The sequence below is a fragment of the Electrophorus electricus genome, chromosome 20 (genome assembly GCF_041902795.1).
Source record: "Electrophorus electricus isolate QZ-2024a chromosome 20, ASM4190279v1, whole genome shotgun sequence".
Taxonomy (NCBI): Eukaryota; Metazoa; Chordata; class Actinopteri; order Gymnotiformes; family Gymnotidae; genus Electrophorus; species Electrophorus electricus.
This window is the reverse complement of record NC_137516.1, coordinates 17780732-17797030: the sequence shown is the minus strand read 5'-3', so window position 1 is coordinate 17797030 and position 16299 is coordinate 17780732. Positions and strand designations below refer to the sequence as shown.

The following is a 16299-nucleotide window of genomic DNA, read 5'->3' as shown; positions in this document are numbered from 1 at the left end:
ATTCTTGGCCGATATGCTGAGATTGAGCTGTTGGGAAGAGCCCTGGCTGTCATCTACTACTACCTTTGTGCACTTTGACCCTGAAATAGAAGCCACCTGTCTGACATTCCTGTCTAGAGGGTCTGTGCTCTCCACTCCCTTAAATAGGAACTCTCAATACTTGGCCTGCTAGGAAAGGTTTATTTATTTTGTCAGAGGAAGACGTGTCTCAGGACTGTGTCCACGACACGATTGCAGCATGAGCAGAGAAGCCAAAGCAAGTGTTCCTTATGTGTAGTAGATGATAAGTGGCACTGTGTTCTGTGTACTAGATGGTAACTGGAGACACACTGGGCTAATCACTCCAACAGGTTGGGACTGCAAACATTGAGTCACCCAGACTAGCCCACCCACACAGCTACTCTCAGTCTGTCAAACAACTGCATACTTTTCTAATAGACACACCTGACCAGTCTCTCTCTCTCCTTCTCTCTCTCTCTCTCTCAGGGCTTTTTCAGTAAGCGATTGAAAGGGTCTATTAAGAGGACAAAGAGTCAGACCAAGCTGGACCGGAATGCGAGCTTCAGACTACCCTCGCTGCGTCCTGCGGAGAATGACAGGTAGTAGTTGCCTAACTCGAAGGATGTCTTAATGTCTTAATCTCCATGCTGGTTAGATGATGTGCTGGTATGAAAATTGTTTGTCTTAACTGGATAGTTTTGTTGGTAATCAGAGAAACTGAATCTTTTTTAATCCTGCAGACTGTCAGTATCAGGACACTGAAATGGAGGCTACTAACAGAGAAAACTATCAGATATTACAGCTTGCTTATAGTTTTTTGCCTGAGGTTATTTCACCTTGGCTCTATACTGCCCCTTTGTGGGCAAGAAGTGTCCCTTCAGAGGCACAGCTATCTTGCTAGTGTTCTTAAATTAGATTAATAGATAAACTAAATGAGACCTAATATACCCCCTTTACAGACGTTAACACAGTTCCCTGGAGTCTGTGACATGCTTTGATCAAAATACCACAATTACAAGAACATCGTTCTCGCCCTGTCTAAATAGCCCTGTTCAGTACGGCTGGTTTGAGTGACTGTTCCTTTAAATGATAATGAGCCAGTGCTAACCCCACCCTCCTTCCATGGGGTGTACAGACGCGAGTATGGCTTTATGCCAAGCCTCTTCATAAACGTCCGAGGTACTCACGCATCCATGACTACGACTTAAAGCTTTACAAGGGAGCAGTAAACAATATTGATGATTCTAATGCCCAAACTGCCTCAGCTGGATTTTAAAAGTTTCTGGTCTTGAACCCTGCAGGTACAGTTAAACAGGTGGCACCGCAAGTGACCTGTGACTCCAGCTCCGAAATAAATTTGCGATCACATTGCTACAGCTGTACAACACTCAGTTTGTGGCCTTGGAATTACCTCACTGATTCATGGCAAGTCATGACCATTGTAGCAAGTAAGACAAGAAACAACAGAAATGTCTATACTCCTCTAATTTTATTCTCACATTGTTCACGTACTGATGAAGATGAAGTTCATTTTACAGATATTCAGCTAACATTATTGTGGATTAAGGTAATGGCAGTAACCAACAGAAGAGCAGTTCCTATGCTTCGCTCTTGGCTTCGAGAAGACGCTAGTGGGTCCAGCACATGCAAGAAAAAAAACAGCTGATCTTCACAAACATACATCTCAAGCTGTGGGTGGAGATTCTTAGATGGGTTATAATTGTAATGACTCTCCTAGTGACATTGAAAGGGGAGCCAGATCTGAACAGCTTGGTGAATTCTGTTTTCTGACCCAGACAGCTCACACCTCCCACAGTTTGTAGGGATGGTAGGCACTCCAGATACCCAAATATAAAAGTGAATTTTTCATATGTCCCTTTTAATATCATTATTAATGGAGCTTTCCCTTTTATACCACAGACTTTATTTATTCTGGTGTTTTCATTTACCCATCTTTGTTTGATGGGTGAGGCTTGCCTTGACTCCAGGGTTCAGTTAAAGCTGAAGCTACTAAACTTTCTTTGGGATGTATTCGATTCTGTATTCTGTGACAGCCAGACAATGTCCAGAAAATGTCCCGCACGTCCCGCTGACACAGATTAGCGGGGCTCTCACTCCACAGATTACATGCTGTTTGTTTGTGCACAGGAGCGCCATTTTGCAACATCCTGCATCCCCGAGTTTCCTTTGCTTGGCGTGCATGTGTTAATGAACGTCTGTACATGTCGGAGTGATGGATGTGCGGGGTCACTTCATGCCCTGCCCAGAAGCCCTCACTCTGGCTTTTGATAAAGATCATATCTGTGCACTTTATATAACAACGTTACTCAATCTTATTGCATTATGGCGTACTGGGGCCCCAGACTGCCCTGGTTTAGTGGTGGGTCTGCTATGGGATGCTCATCGACTGGCTTTTTTTTTTAAACACGTGAAGGCCCCTTTAAATACTGCCCTCTCGATTACACTCGGATTTAATTTCAGACCAGTAAAACAAGCCATGCTAATTGCCCATTGACCTCTCTGTCTAACTGTCTCCATGACTATAGTTTTGTAGATTGTGAGTAAGCCATGGCAGTATTAAAAGATAATTGTTATTAATTACCTACTAATAAGGATTATCAGTTCATCTTACAACATGAAATTTCATTGTAATGCCAGATGGGAAGTTATACTATGAGAAATATGCTGTGTGGCTATTTCCAGTACAACACAATACAGTAAAGCTTGACGTAGGATCCTTGTTTACATTAAATCAGAAGATGAACACAAGGTCTCAGGTCCTGTTGCTCATTTTAAGTCTCATAAATGCATCCTGAAGTAATTTGCACTTAATTGAAGTAATTAAATCTTGATGTAAGGTTCAGGACTCTGCTGTTGTCTAGTGCAGCGAAATAGCTGAAGTTGAGCACAGTTGTATCTGTTGAGTGCGATTGTATCCAGCTGATCGGTCTTGCGTTAGAAGGCGGCTGGTTTCCTTATGTATTGCTTTTGCAGTGTGGCTACTTATTATGCTAATGGATGCACAGGGCCTGAATATTATGACTCAGATTAGTAGGACTCTCGCATCACAGATTAGAACCTTCATGCCACAGCATGAAATAGTTTTCCTTTTGCTTTGCCTGCTGGGTGCAGTGATGGCCCTGGGCATCTACAGACACTTTGTTTACAAACAGCAGAAAGGCCCGATGGGGTGAAGGCCCAGACAGGCACAGACTGTAGAACGCATATGCACCCTCTCTGTATTCTTCTTTGCCGCACGGTGGTCAGCAGCGTTGTTCTGAGTGGGGCAGGGTCCACTAGGACAGAGGCGGGTATCACGTGATTCCTGGAGATACTGTAGTAGAGGAATGACTTCCTGTTTTCCTGGTGAGGAAAGAGAAATGTTTGGAGTGGATGGGAGATCTGGTTCTCTGATGAATACTGAGGTGTGAACAAGCTGTGTGTGTGTGTGTGTGTGTGTGTGTGTGTGTGTGTGTGTGTGTGTGTGTGTGTGTGTGTGTGAGAGAGAGAGAGCAAATATATGTATGCATGTATTTCATACGCCCATGTCATTGGTGTGTGAGATGTTTGCGCACAAAGCTCGTCCCTGGCTCCATGGCCGCAGCTCCTCTTGGGGCCGTTCCCATAGCAACCCTGTCCCGCAGGTCCCACTCTTCCGTTTGTTTACCGGGGTGGTGCAGGTGGGGTGAGCTGCACCTACCTGTCCTCCACCTCCCTCCCACTTTCTCCGCATCAGCCCTCATACTCCAGCTCTCCACCCAGAATGCTCGGCTTAAAGACACTCTTCTCCACACAGATGACGTGAGCTACTGATATGGTCTGGAGTGACTCCTTCAAGTGGACCTTTAGTTGCTTTTCGTAGGTATAAGATTTCTCTTCCTGGACAAACTCAAGGCTCTGGAACTTGGTGCTGTGTGTCTGCCATTGGCCGTGACGAATGGAGAGCGCTTGCTGACACGCTGGTTTGAAGGCTGGTCGTGTGTCGGGTATATTTGCATGTTTGTCTAAGAGGACTCTCTCTCCCTCTCTAGTGCTCTATTCATCTCTCTCCCTCTCTCTTTCTCTCTCTGTTTCATATTGCTTCCCTTTGGTCTCACTCTTGTTTTGGGCTGAGTTTGTACAACTATCAAGGACCCAGAAGCTGATAATGGCCTATGGGCGGAAACAAAAGTAGTTATTTGATTATTGAATTAGCCGTGTGTTTCCGTTGCATTCTCAGCACCACATGACTCTAATATCCTGCATACATGGGAGGGGACGGCGGCTCAAACATGAGAACCGGATGAACGGATTCAGTTAATGACACGTGATGGGGTTGACCCAGCTAAATTAAATGATGTCTGAACTGGAGGGATGTAGAGTGACTGAGTTAAAGGAGGTGTGTAATGGTCACATGCGTCAGGTCTCGAGCCCTGCCCAAGCTGAAGGAGTCCTCTTCTCATGAGAGTCTGCTGAGCCCAGGGAGTGCGGCCGAGGCTCTGGACCTCAGCATGGAGGATGATGTCTACATCAAGCCGCTACACAGCAGCATCCTGGGACAGGAGTTCTGTTTCGAGGTGCAGCTTCTCAAAGAGTTCTTATGTTTTGTTCCTGTTTTCACAAAGCCAGAAAGTGAATATGTTTAGAATACACTGAGCTATTAGCCTCCTCTGGGCCTTCATAGAACCCATCCCCCCGCCTCTTTTTCCCCATTCTCTCACCCTCCCCACCCCTCCCTCTCTCTCTCTATGTCTGTAGGTGATCTACTCAGGGGGGAGTAAGTGTTTCAGCTGCTCCTCTGCCTCGGAGAGAGATAAGTGGATGGAGAACCTCAGGAGAACAGTACAGCCAAATAAGGTGCCTGCAGCTTTTGGGTTTTCACTGTATCTTTTTTTTCTAAATCATTTTCTACATTTTTTAAAGATATCGAGAGTAGTTCATATCTGTAAATGCTGTATAGCAGCTGTTATACCCTTTACTCTTTTTGTGTTGTGCTGTTTTAATTTTGAAGGTTCAGTTTCATAATGTAAAACATAAAAGTTTTTGGACGTTATTATTGAGGAACACTTAAAGGGATCAAATGAGTTACCAGTTGTGCTATCTCGTCTCCAGGACAACTGCCGACGAGCAGAGAACATCCTGCGTCTGTGGATCATCGAGGCCAAAGACCTGCCACCCAAGAAGAAGTACTTCTGTGAGCTGTGTCTTGACGACGTGCTGTACGCCCGCACCACCAGCAAACCGCGTGCTGACTGCCTCTTCTGGGGCGAGCACTTTGAGTTCGCCAGCCTGCCCCCTGTCAGAAGCATCACCGTGCACATCTACCGCGACATAGACAAGAAGAAAAAGAAGGATAAGAACAACTACGTTGGCCTGGTGAACATCCCCCTGCAGGGCGTGACCGGCCGCCAGTTCGTGGAGAAGTGGTACCCGGTCAGCACACCGACCACCACCAAGGCCAAAGGTGGAGGTCCCTCCATCCGTATAAAGTCCCGCTTCCAGACAGTCTCCATCCTGCCCATGGAGCAGTATAAGGAGTTTGCAGAGTTTGTGACCAACAACTACACCATGTTGTGCTCCGTGCTGGAACCTGTTATCAGTGTGAGGAATAAGGAAGAGATGGCCAATGCACTGGTACACATCCTGCAGAGCACAGGCAGAGCCAAGGTAGGACCCCCTCACTATGTGGACCACACAATCCCATGCCCCTCTGTACACCTCATCGTGTGGACCACACAACCCCATGCCCCTCTATACACCTCCCCATGTGGACCACACACCTCTATACACTTCACTGTGTGGACCACACAACACTGCACACATTGGTACACCTCACTGTCTGGACCACACACCTCTATACACTTCACCATGTGGACCACACAACCCTCACACCTCTATACACCTCACTGTGTGGACCATACTCCTTACTATGTAAACCATACACCTCACCTTGTTGACCATGCAGCATGTACTCCCATGTACATTACAAATTGTGGTCATCTATGGAGAGCCTTCAATTGTTTAAAAGAATGCTGTCTGCATTGTGCTATTTTATATTAATGACATTTAGCAGACCAAAAAAATCCAGTGAAATTCAAGTCTTGGTAACGTGTACTGAAATAACACACATTCGAATATGTAATCAAATGTACATTTGAGTGTTTAGATATTGAGCACATCTGAGATCTGTGACGTCTCATGCTTCCTGAGAGCAAAAATAGTGAAATGTTCACTAAGCTTAACTGTTTAAGAAAGCAGACATTGAAAATAAACATGGCAGAAAATGATTCAGCAGTTTCAGAGATAAAGTGCTGACAACACCAGAACATTTGAAGAGAACAGTGTGGCAGTTTTATAAGAGTCCCAGGCCTCCGCTTCTGTGGACATAGTGCAAGCTCAGAAATAAGTCCTAACACCATGGAACAACTATGTGTGGGCATGACAGAGCCACTGATACAGTGCAGAGCACGCACTTCCAAAGTTAAGTTAGACTGTAGGTGTGGTTAGACTGATCACATCATCAACAGGTGTGGTTTGGTGTTGCACTGCAGTATCCAATCGGATCAACTCCTCTCATTCCTTTTAAAAGCCGAGCGAGAGCAGGCAGTGCAGTGACTTTTCATGATGGCAGTGAGCGTGCATTATTTAAATGAGGTCATTTTGCAATAGAAGCTTTTTCTTGTGAAAGAAAAAAGAAATTAGTTGTATGTAGGTAGTAATTAGAGGATATATTTTAGCGTGGTGAGAAATTGGATAGGTGTTTGTGTGCCTGCTTGAGGTGAGGAACATACTTGGCAGTGGTAGCTCAGTGGTTAGGGTACTTGACTTGTACTGGGAAGGTTGCTGATTCAAGTCCCACCACTGCCAAGTTGCCACTGTTGACCCCTGAGGAAGGCTCTTAACCCTCAATTGCTCAAGTTGTATTCAGTCATATTTGTAAGTCGCTTTGGATAAAAGCGTCAGCTAAATGCCATAAGTATAAATATATTGTGTTGCACTTGTGTTTGTGATAGGAGCAGGTTCAAGGAACTGTTAGTGCAAGTGCAGTTCAAAACTACCATCAGTCTCACCCACTGTTGCGTCGCTCCACTCGCCTTGTAAAAGGCACATTTATTTCGTTTATTTCTGTGCACCAAATCAACAAATGTGCATATGCCCCACAAAATTAGTAAAATGCAGCGTTAGGCAGATTTCACACCCAGCTCAGCCAGAAATTTGAGCCACTGGAGTTTTGGGGAGAAACTAGAGACAAAGGATCTGTTTAACCACACCCCTACCTCTAACTACCTTTAACTTACAGTAGTATACTACAATGCTATATATTTTTGTACTGCTACACAAATTCTTCATGCTGTAAAACAGTAAGAAAGAGCTAAAAGCCTGATTACATTCATTTGTAAAGATATGTTGTGCATGCACATTTTGTTTAGTGATTTAAAAGAAAAACAGTATTTGAATATTTGGGAAAAAAATCTAATCCCAGCTGACAGCCGTAAGAGGGACTTGCATATCTATTAGTATGACTGTACGTGTGCTCTCTGCGAATCAAACCCATGACCTTGGTGTTACTAGTACCTGCTCTACCATGTTTTAGGATTTTTTGCCTTCACTGTTTCTGGGAAACGCGTGCAGTGAAATCATCATACTGGCATAAAAGGTGCTATGATATAAAGTGTTGAGTGTAGACCTCCCTCACCAGAAGGGCAGTGTGTTTCACATACAGCCCAGAACTGCATGTTCCCTTCATGCGTGGTACACTTAACCACACCCTTGTTGGATCTCCCAGATCCCACGGTGAATTTGTACTGAATCCTGCAGTAAACCTTTACTGAATCCTGCAGTGAACTTGTGCTAAATTTATCAAGAGCTGGGATTTGTCCAGACTATTGGGTATCTAACACATGTCTCTCTGCCCTAGGACTTTCTGACAGACCTTGTGATGTCGGAGGTTGATCGCTGTGCTGATCACGATGTGCTGATCTTCAGGGAGAATACTCTGGCCACCAAAGCCATAGAGGAGTACCTCAAACTGGTGGGTCAGAGGTACCTGCACGACGCACTAGGTAAGAGTGTGAAAACTTTTAAAGCATTTAACACATTCTCTTGTCCAGAACAACTTGCAGTAGTGCTTAGTTGTTTCCATGGAAAAAATCTGTACACTAGTACAGAGTCTAAGGACACCATTAAGATAGATCCCTGTTGGATTGAATTTATTGAACCTGTACCAAGTTTATATGTTGTTCTGAAAGCATGTTAAGAGTTTAGATCTTTGTAATGCACTAACTGAGCCTGCACTGTCTATGGAGATTCAACTTCCAAACTACCAGTATTGGCCCACCGTGAGGACTCCCCTGCTGATGATAGTAGATGTGTGTCTCCAGACCGATGGCCATAACCGTAGGCTCATTCCTCTGCTTCATAGGGGAGTTTATCAAAGCTCTGTACGAGTCAGATGAGAACTGCGAGGTCGATCCATCAAAGTGTTCAAGCAGCGAACTGGCTGAACACCAGAGCAACTTGAAGATGTGCTGTGAGCTGGCCTTCTGCAAGATCATCAACTCCTACTGGTAAAGCTATTTTAGCTCCAGATTATCATCTGCTCCTACTGGTATATCCAGTTTAGCTCCAGATTATCATTAATTTCTACTGGTAAAGCCTTGCCTACAACTACTCAGCTTCACATGCATGAACACCATTTCCCATTTCATCTCTCTCCCCCCTCAGCGTCTTTCCACGTGAGCTGAAAGAGGTCTTTGCCTCTTGGAAGCAGCAGTGCCAGTCTCGGGGGAAGCAGGACCTCAGCCAGCGCCTGATCAGTGCGTCCCTCTTCCTGCGCTTTCTGTGTCCCGCCATCATGTCTCCGTCACTCTTCAGTCTCATGCAGGAGTATCCGGACGACCGCACGTCTCGCACGCTCACCCTCATCGCCAAAGTCATCCAGAACCTCGCCAACTTCACCAAGTATGCCACCAGACTCCACCATGCACCTGCATGGCTGGAGCTTATATTTTACATGATCCTCTGTCCATTGTGTGTACGGAGCCGTGGATCAGCTCAGAACAGGCAACAGGCTTGTATGTGCCTGAGCAGTGTGTGTGTCACAATGTCCTCCCCCAGGTTTGGTAACAAAGAGGATTACATGGCATTCATGAACGACTTCCTGGAGCACGAGTGGGCGGGCATGACCCGCTTCCTGCTTGAGATCTCCAACCCCGAGACCATCTCCAACACACCGGGCTTCGAAGGCTACATCGACCTGGGCCGGGAGCTGTCCCTGCTGCACGCACTGCTGTGGGAGGTGGTGTCCCAGCTGGACAAGGTACTGCACCCAGGTCATCTGACCTCCGACCCCGCAGCCACCCACATATGAGTGAGCTGCCGCCCTTTTTGGGTCATTAATGTTAACCACAGCTGCTGCGAGAAGCTGCAACTTGGGTGGCATCTTTTGAAAGGCCCAGTGTTTCTTTCATGGAAGAAAAAAAAACATTTTGCAGTGTGGTTCGAACCCAGGCCAAATGTTATTGAAATGAAAGGGTCACCTACAACACTGCCACGGAGATGTTAGGAGTGTTCATGCCATCTGTTGGCGTGGCATGGGCGATCAGCTTTGTTGCTTCGTGTGCAAATGCACTGGTGCTTTTTTTTTTCATCTGGGATGTTGTGTGATTTAGGATTATGTAAACTGGCATCCTGATTCCGTGTTTACACTGTGTCATTGGGATCTGAACTTGTTGGCACAGTACTGTATGTGCTGTTGCGTAAGACACAGGTTAGGATCTTTATGGGCGAGTAGCTCACGTGAGCACGATGAGTGTGTGTGATCTGACATGTCCTCTTTTGGTTCCCTATCTCTTAACATTCTCTTCCTCACAGCCCAGTTCTGGTTTGACTGCATGAGCCCTGCCTGCGTTCATATTTGACTCTGGTCATTAGTTAATTCATCACTGCCTTTTCCTGCATCTTATCACAAATTAAACTTTTTTGTTGTTTAGTCTGGATGCATGCACTTACATTTTGACTCTTTAATTCATTTATTTTGGAATGCCTCATCATTTTTGAAGCATGTTTTTTTTTTTTTTTTTTTTTTTTTTTTTTCTCCATTTATTCCTAATTTGAATTGCTTTTGTTTTTTCTCCTCTGTGTCCCCCTCTCTCTTTTTCTTGTCCATTCTCTTTGTTGTCTCCACCCTCTTTTTGCCTGTCTCCATGGTTACGCTGTCCCACCACCAATGCATTGTGGTGCCTCTCGCCGGCCGGCCCAAAACCCCTCCCGCTGACCCCTCTCCACCACCTGCTCCCTTCAAACCACTCGGGCCACCGGCTGCTTGCCATGGCCTTGAAAAAACAAAAAAACAACAAACAAAAAAAACCCACCACCAAAACAACCCACGTGAACCCCAGGGTGACAATTCCTTCCTGCAGGCGACGGTGGCCAAGCTGGGGCCCCTGCCGCGTATCCTTGGTGACATCACACGCTCACTCTCCAGCCCCACCCCCATCCAGCAGCAGCTGCGCCGCCTCCAGGAGCACAGCTCCGCCCACAACATCAGCACCAGTGTCTCGTCGGGACTACAGAGGATTTTTGAGGACCCGGCAGACAGGTAGGCGCCCCACTAACACTCCCAGAACCTCTGGCCTGAGAGACCTGGGATAGTGAGTGATACTCTGTAATAATGCTGCTGCGAGTAGAAGAGGTTGTTGAGACTGAATGTATAGTCCAGTCAGACTTTATATTCATCATTCTTCACTGTGTGTTCTGTTTGATGTAGCTTTCAGTTTAAGCAGTTTTAAGCAGTCATAGCAACAGTCATATTATCTTTTGTGATACTTGATTGTTTTATTTACGAATTCTTTTATTTTAAGTTGAACTTTTTTCTCTTTTAAATCACTTTTTATATAGACTTTTATCATTTTATTGCAGTAAAATGCCTGTAATTTCCTTGTGTATGAAATGTGGAGTTTTTAAGAAACTTGCCTCGTCTTGTTCTGCAGTGAAGCCCGGATCAGATCCCCGGCCCAGGAGCACACGGAGGTTCTGGCTCGTGGTAAGCCACCCTTGCTGGGCCAGCAGCCTCCTCTGCACAGCATGAGCTTCTCGGACAAGGAGGAGCGGGAGCACCACCTCCCCAACGGACGCAGCATCTCCCTCGTGGACCTCCAGGACTCACACCTTCTGCAGGGCCCACCGGGGCCCCTTTCTCTCCATGAAGCCCCACCAAGGTTGGGCTGCGTGGGGTCTCAGGCGTCCATCGAACCCCTGCCGGCTCAGCCGCAGCCTTCTCTGGTCAAGGCGGTGGCAGCGCGGGACAGTCTCCCGCAGAGCGTCCCACAGTCCCGCCGGCCCCTCCCGCCGACGCTGAGCCAGCAGCGAAGCCTGCAGCCGCTGTCCTTCCAGAACCCTGTGTACCACCTGAGCAACCCTCCACAGGCCTCACCCCGGCCCGCCCGCTCACCCCAGCGCCGCTCCAGCTCCGAGAACCTGAGCACAGGCAGCTCAGGCAGCAGCGCCAGCCTCGGCCGCGCCCCCACCCCAAGGGGCAGCCTGGACCAGGAGCAGGGTCGTCCTCGGGCAACCCAGCAGGGGGAGGAGGCTCCGTTGCCAGCCCCCGCCATCCAGCGCCTCCACCAGGGCCCGCAGGCTGTGGCGGTGGTGCGACAGGGTGGTGCGGGAACGGCCCACATCGTGAAGGTGGAGCAGCAGAGTCGCTGCGCGGTGGCGGGTGCGGTTAACGGAGCGGTGCGGCCGGCCAGGTCTCTGCCCCACAGCTCGTCTCTCCGCAGCTGCAGCAGCGCGAACACGGAGCCCCAACAGCAGAGTGCAGCTGGGTCTCAACAGCAGTCCTGCAGCTCACGGGACAGTCCCGGCCCTGCACCGGCCAGCCACGCCTCTCGACAGGTAAGCTGCCACACACGAACACACCTCAAAAACACGCAGGCATATGCCTGACACACACACGCACACAGCTCACAAACACACCTCACACACATGCACACCCCTAACACGCACAGGCCTCACACATGCACATGCCTCACAAACACACTCACACACGCACGCAGTTCACGAATGCCCACGCTTCACACACATGCAAGAAAGCCTCACACATGCATACCTCATGCGCATGCACATATGTTCTCTATGTTTATTGGCTAACAAATAGACCACTGACACACACATCTGAAAGGAGAAATGGACACACACCTTATGTATTGTGTGTACCAGGTGCAGTCTCCCATGGAGTCAGTCACAATGTCGCCGGTTGAAAGAACAGCAGCATGGGTGCTTAATAACAGCCAGTATGAGGATGAGGAGGAGGAGGAGCGACAGAGCAGAGAGGACAGCAAACACGTGGAGAGGGTACGAGGGCACATGCCGGGGCACCAGAGCCTTCCACACAACTGTTCAGCTGCATCATTTACATTTACAGCATTTAGCTGACGCTTTTATTCAAAGTGACTTACAGTTATGACTAAACACAATTTGAGGGTTAAGGGTCTTGCTCAGGGGCCCAACAGTGGCAACCTGGCAGTGGTAGGACTTGAACCGGCAACCTTCTGATTACATTAGCATCCCCAACCTTCCGAATACATCTGCATCCATAACCTTCCGATTACATTATGTCCGATTAGCCACATCCCCAAGAGAAAACCTTACTGTAGAGTCTCGTTTGTGCGTCGTTGGCCTGTTTCCTCTATATGGTGTGTCACGGTGGTGCTGAGCGCCCTGCGCTCACTATCTCTCCCCACGGCAGTACGAGCAGGAGATCTCCAAGCTGAAGGAGCGTTTGCGCGTGTCTGGCCGGCGGCTGGAGGAGTATGAGCGCCGACTCCTGGCACAGGAGCAGCAGATGCAGAGACTCCTGTTGGAGTACAAGTCTCGCCTGGAGGACAGCGAGGACCGACTGCGTCGCCAGCAGGAGGAGAAGGACTGCCAGATGAAGAGCATTATCTGCAGGTGTGGGTGGGTGGGTGGGTGTGAGTACTGATGGCAAGAATAGGTTTGCAGAAAGGCATTTCCTTGATCAATTGTAGGTATCCTTTGACCAGTTATGGATTAATCATTAACAGAAATGTCAAACATGGCTAGAATAATGTACAAAATGCAAAATCCATTTGCCCCCAGTCAGTGTGTTATTGAGAAGATGTGTTAGATCTTGTACCTGAAAACATGAAATGAAAATAATATATTTTTTAAAATGGCCGTGGCTGCAGTACAGACAGGAAATTTAAATTCTTAATTGGTTGTCAGTTAATGATGAGCTGGGGTTAGCTAGTCCTGAGCTGTTAAACATTCCATCTTAGCAAGTAATACACACATTGGGCAGTAGTTTTAGTTTATTGCTATTGAGATGATGGAACATAATGACGTTATTTATACTCTTGTACAAGTGTACATTTTGCCCTAACCTTTAACATGCAGTTGCAGGTCCATGTCTGCTTATTTCCAGTTACTGAAACATCTTCCACCCTCCTGCAGGTTAATGGCAGTGGAGGAAGAGTTGAAGCGAGATCACGCAGAGATGCAGGCTGTCATAGACGCCAAGCAGAAGATCATCGAGGCGCAGGTATGTCCTTGGAGCCAGACATCTGCAGCACCAGTGCACGTGTAGAATCAAACAAACGCCCAGAGCCGTAGTGCTTGTGTGAGGGAGAGCAGGGGCCTGATGAGGGCAGGGCGTGGGAAGCATGCTCTCTACTGCTGCCTTTCTCCCACTCTGCCTCGTGCTGTTAACCTCACGCTGGGTGCTAGCTGAGGGGCCGCTGACCGCCTTGTTGTTACTGTGTCCCGCTGAACTGCAGGTCTCTAAAGGAGCTGAGGTAAAACGAGCAGGCAAGTACGAGCAGTGCACTGCACTCCCACACCACTGACAGACAGACAGCTCAACACCCAAACACACACCCATGCCTGGCTGGGCTCAACACCCAAACAAGCAGCCGTGCCTGGCAGGGCTCAACACCCAACCCAACACCCAAACAAATACCCATGCCTGGCCGGATTCAGCGCCCAAGCTAGCACCCTTGCCTGGCTGGATTCAATACCCAACCCAACACCCTTGCCTGGCTGGGTTGTCTAGCTCTCAGCCCCGTTAAAGGTGTGCAGACAGTGCAGTATTACAGAACTTTTATATATAACGTGTATAATATCAACATTGTGCTTTGAGCGTGTTCACATGCTCATTAATCCTGGAGAGCAGGTAAAGCATGGTGGTAGTAACACAGGTCATGGTTTAGATTCCCAGGGAGCACACACACTGTCATACTGATAAATTTGTAAGTGACTCTGGACAAGAGCCTGCCAAACCCAGGAAATGGAAATGTGAATGTAGAAGTGTGTGAAACCTTCAGACTGTTGGAGAATTTGAAAATGTGAATGTAGAAGTGTGTGAAACCTTCAGACTGTTGAAGAATTGACTCCTCCAGTTTGTATCATCAATACACTGATAGAGTGATAGTGATAGTTGGTGGAGTGATTGAGCTGTTCATATCAGTCATATCACTGTGCTGTAATGATGACCACAGTGAGATTGTGTCTCTGTTGTTTGCTCTTTTTTCCTGTTGTGGCCCAGGTGGGTGGACAGGGTCCTCAGTTCTGTGTTGACTGGGCACTCTTAGCACATCCACGTTTCTTTACTAGCGTTTGTGAGCTTCAGCTTGTGCTTTTGGCTGCGTCCCGCACAGTCCCTCCACATCTCACTGGCCTCCACAGTCTTATTTGACCTGTATGACCTTTGTTCTTCTGTTTCGTTGGGTTTTTTTGTTGTTGTTTGTCTTTTGTTTTCTGCACTGTTTTGCTGTCTATTACTGTGTAGTATTTGATCTGTTCATTTGGGCTGGTAGTGTGGTGTGTTTTTGCTGCCTTCACAAAGCACCTGTTGCTCTCTGCAGAACCGAGTTCACAGACCCCAGCGCTGTCTCATCACTGCTTCCCAGCACTTCATACCATCTACCTCCCTCGTTTAATCTGACCATCAAATGGTATTCAGCTTGGTGTGTCCTGCCGAGACTGACGTGTTGTGTGTGTGTGTGTGTGTTTTGCAGGAGAAGCGGATCAGCTCCCTGGACGCGGCTAACTCACGACTCATGGGCGCCCTCACTCAGGTCAAAGAGCGCTACAGCATGCCCGGCCTACGCAACGGCCTCTCGCCAACCAACCCCACCAAGCTCTCCATCACCGAGAACGGCGAGTTCAGGAACAGCAGCTGCTGAGAGGCGTCCTTGGGACAGCTTGAGCCCAGACGCTGGTTGAGCCCAGACTCAGGGTTAGGATTGTGGGCTAAGGGGCAGTGCTGCCGGACTGGATCTCTGACTACTACGTACAAGTGTCTACAAGGAACGCCGTGTTCTTCATGTATATAGATGTAACTTGTATTGGTCTTGTACAGAGATGATACTAGAAACAGAGGAGACCGTTTTAAATTGGGTTGGAGGTTTAACTGTCATACTGTCACACAGTGATGATGTGTTTTATAAATACTGATATTCACATACATGAGAATGAAGAGCGCAGTCTAAAATTATTTTTTAAGTATTGTTTAACTAAGATATGATCTATTGAGGAGATGTACATATAGATTGGAGTTGTTGTAAAAGATGGTGTGGTCTGAAGCACATACTGGAGGGCCATAGCCAGATCTGAAAGACAAGCGGAAGGCAGTTTTGTGCACTGTATTCCAACTCCGCTTTTCTGTTCCTTCTTTTTATGCTTTTATTGGATCTCCACACAAGATTATTTTGCTTTTAGAGAACCTGATTTTATGTCACATTCAACAACCCAGTGGCTGGCTGCTAATAAAATAAATAACCAAACTTGTATCTAGTTTGCACCAATGGCCTTCTCTCTCCTCGTGAGTGAACTAGGAATTGCCTTCATCTTGGATCTGATGTATAAATGTTCTCACAGTAAGAGTGCAGATCTAGCATCACTGTTTGCCTTTCATAACTTTTCTATCCTAATTATAAGTATAAACATATAGTCAGAATTAACTGGTACTAGGTCAGCACTCAAAGCGAATATGCTTTATACATGTGATTCCTTCTTACCCTGTCTGATGCGTCTGCTGTCAGATATCAGTTATTTACGTCACTGTTCTCGTCTCCCAGTCCTACTTAATGTTTGTCAAAGACTACTGTTAAATGACACTGTTTTCCATTGAGTTATGTCAATAGAATCAATATTTTGTAGCACACTTGTTACTGTTAGGAAATATGAAGGTCCATTTAAGAGTTCATGAATATGGAAACTGACTTGTGAGGAATAAACAAGGTTATGGCTCCATCAAACTGACTTTCCCTTTCTACAGTCAGAGCGAATGAACTGCATTTG

The 16299-nt window shown here is 47.1% G+C and overlaps 1 protein-coding gene across 12 annotated transcripts in view; it reads left to right on the top strand.

The window, feature by feature from the left end:
• The window catches only part of rasal2 (RAS protein activator like 2), a 54260-nt gene extending 38004 nt beyond the window's left edge, over window positions 1-16256 (top strand). For 8 of the 12 annotated variants that reach the window (XM_081703734.1, XM_081703730.1, XM_027011373.3 and 5 more), the window contains 14 exons: window positions 487-599; window positions 4403-4556; window positions 4738-4836; window positions 5092-5646; window positions 7898-8042; window positions 8402-8546; window positions 8704-8940; window positions 9097-9298; window positions 10380-10579; window positions 10971-11874; window positions 12199-12333; window positions 12728-12930; window positions 13453-13540; window positions 15015-16256. In XM_081703734.1, coding sequence (XP_081559860.1) covers window positions 487-599; window positions 4403-4556; window positions 4738-4836; window positions 5092-5646; window positions 7898-8042; window positions 8402-8546; window positions 8704-8940; window positions 9097-9298; window positions 10380-10579; window positions 10971-11874; window positions 12199-12333; window positions 12728-12930; window positions 13453-13540; window positions 15015-15182 — 3348 coding nt within the window. In that variant the 3' untranslated portion in view covers window positions 15183-16256. Of the gene's footprint in view, window positions 1-486; window positions 600-4402; window positions 4557-4737; window positions 4837-5091; window positions 5647-7897; window positions 8043-8401; window positions 8547-8703; window positions 8941-9096; window positions 9299-10379; window positions 10580-10970; window positions 11875-12198; window positions 12334-12727; window positions 12931-13452; window positions 13541-13775; window positions 13807-15014 lie in introns of all 12 variants that reach the window. The other 4 variants (XM_081703731.1, XM_027011374.3, XM_081703732.1 and 1 more) reach the window with 3 other exon arrangements.
• Window positions 16257-16299: the final 43 nt, after the last annotated feature.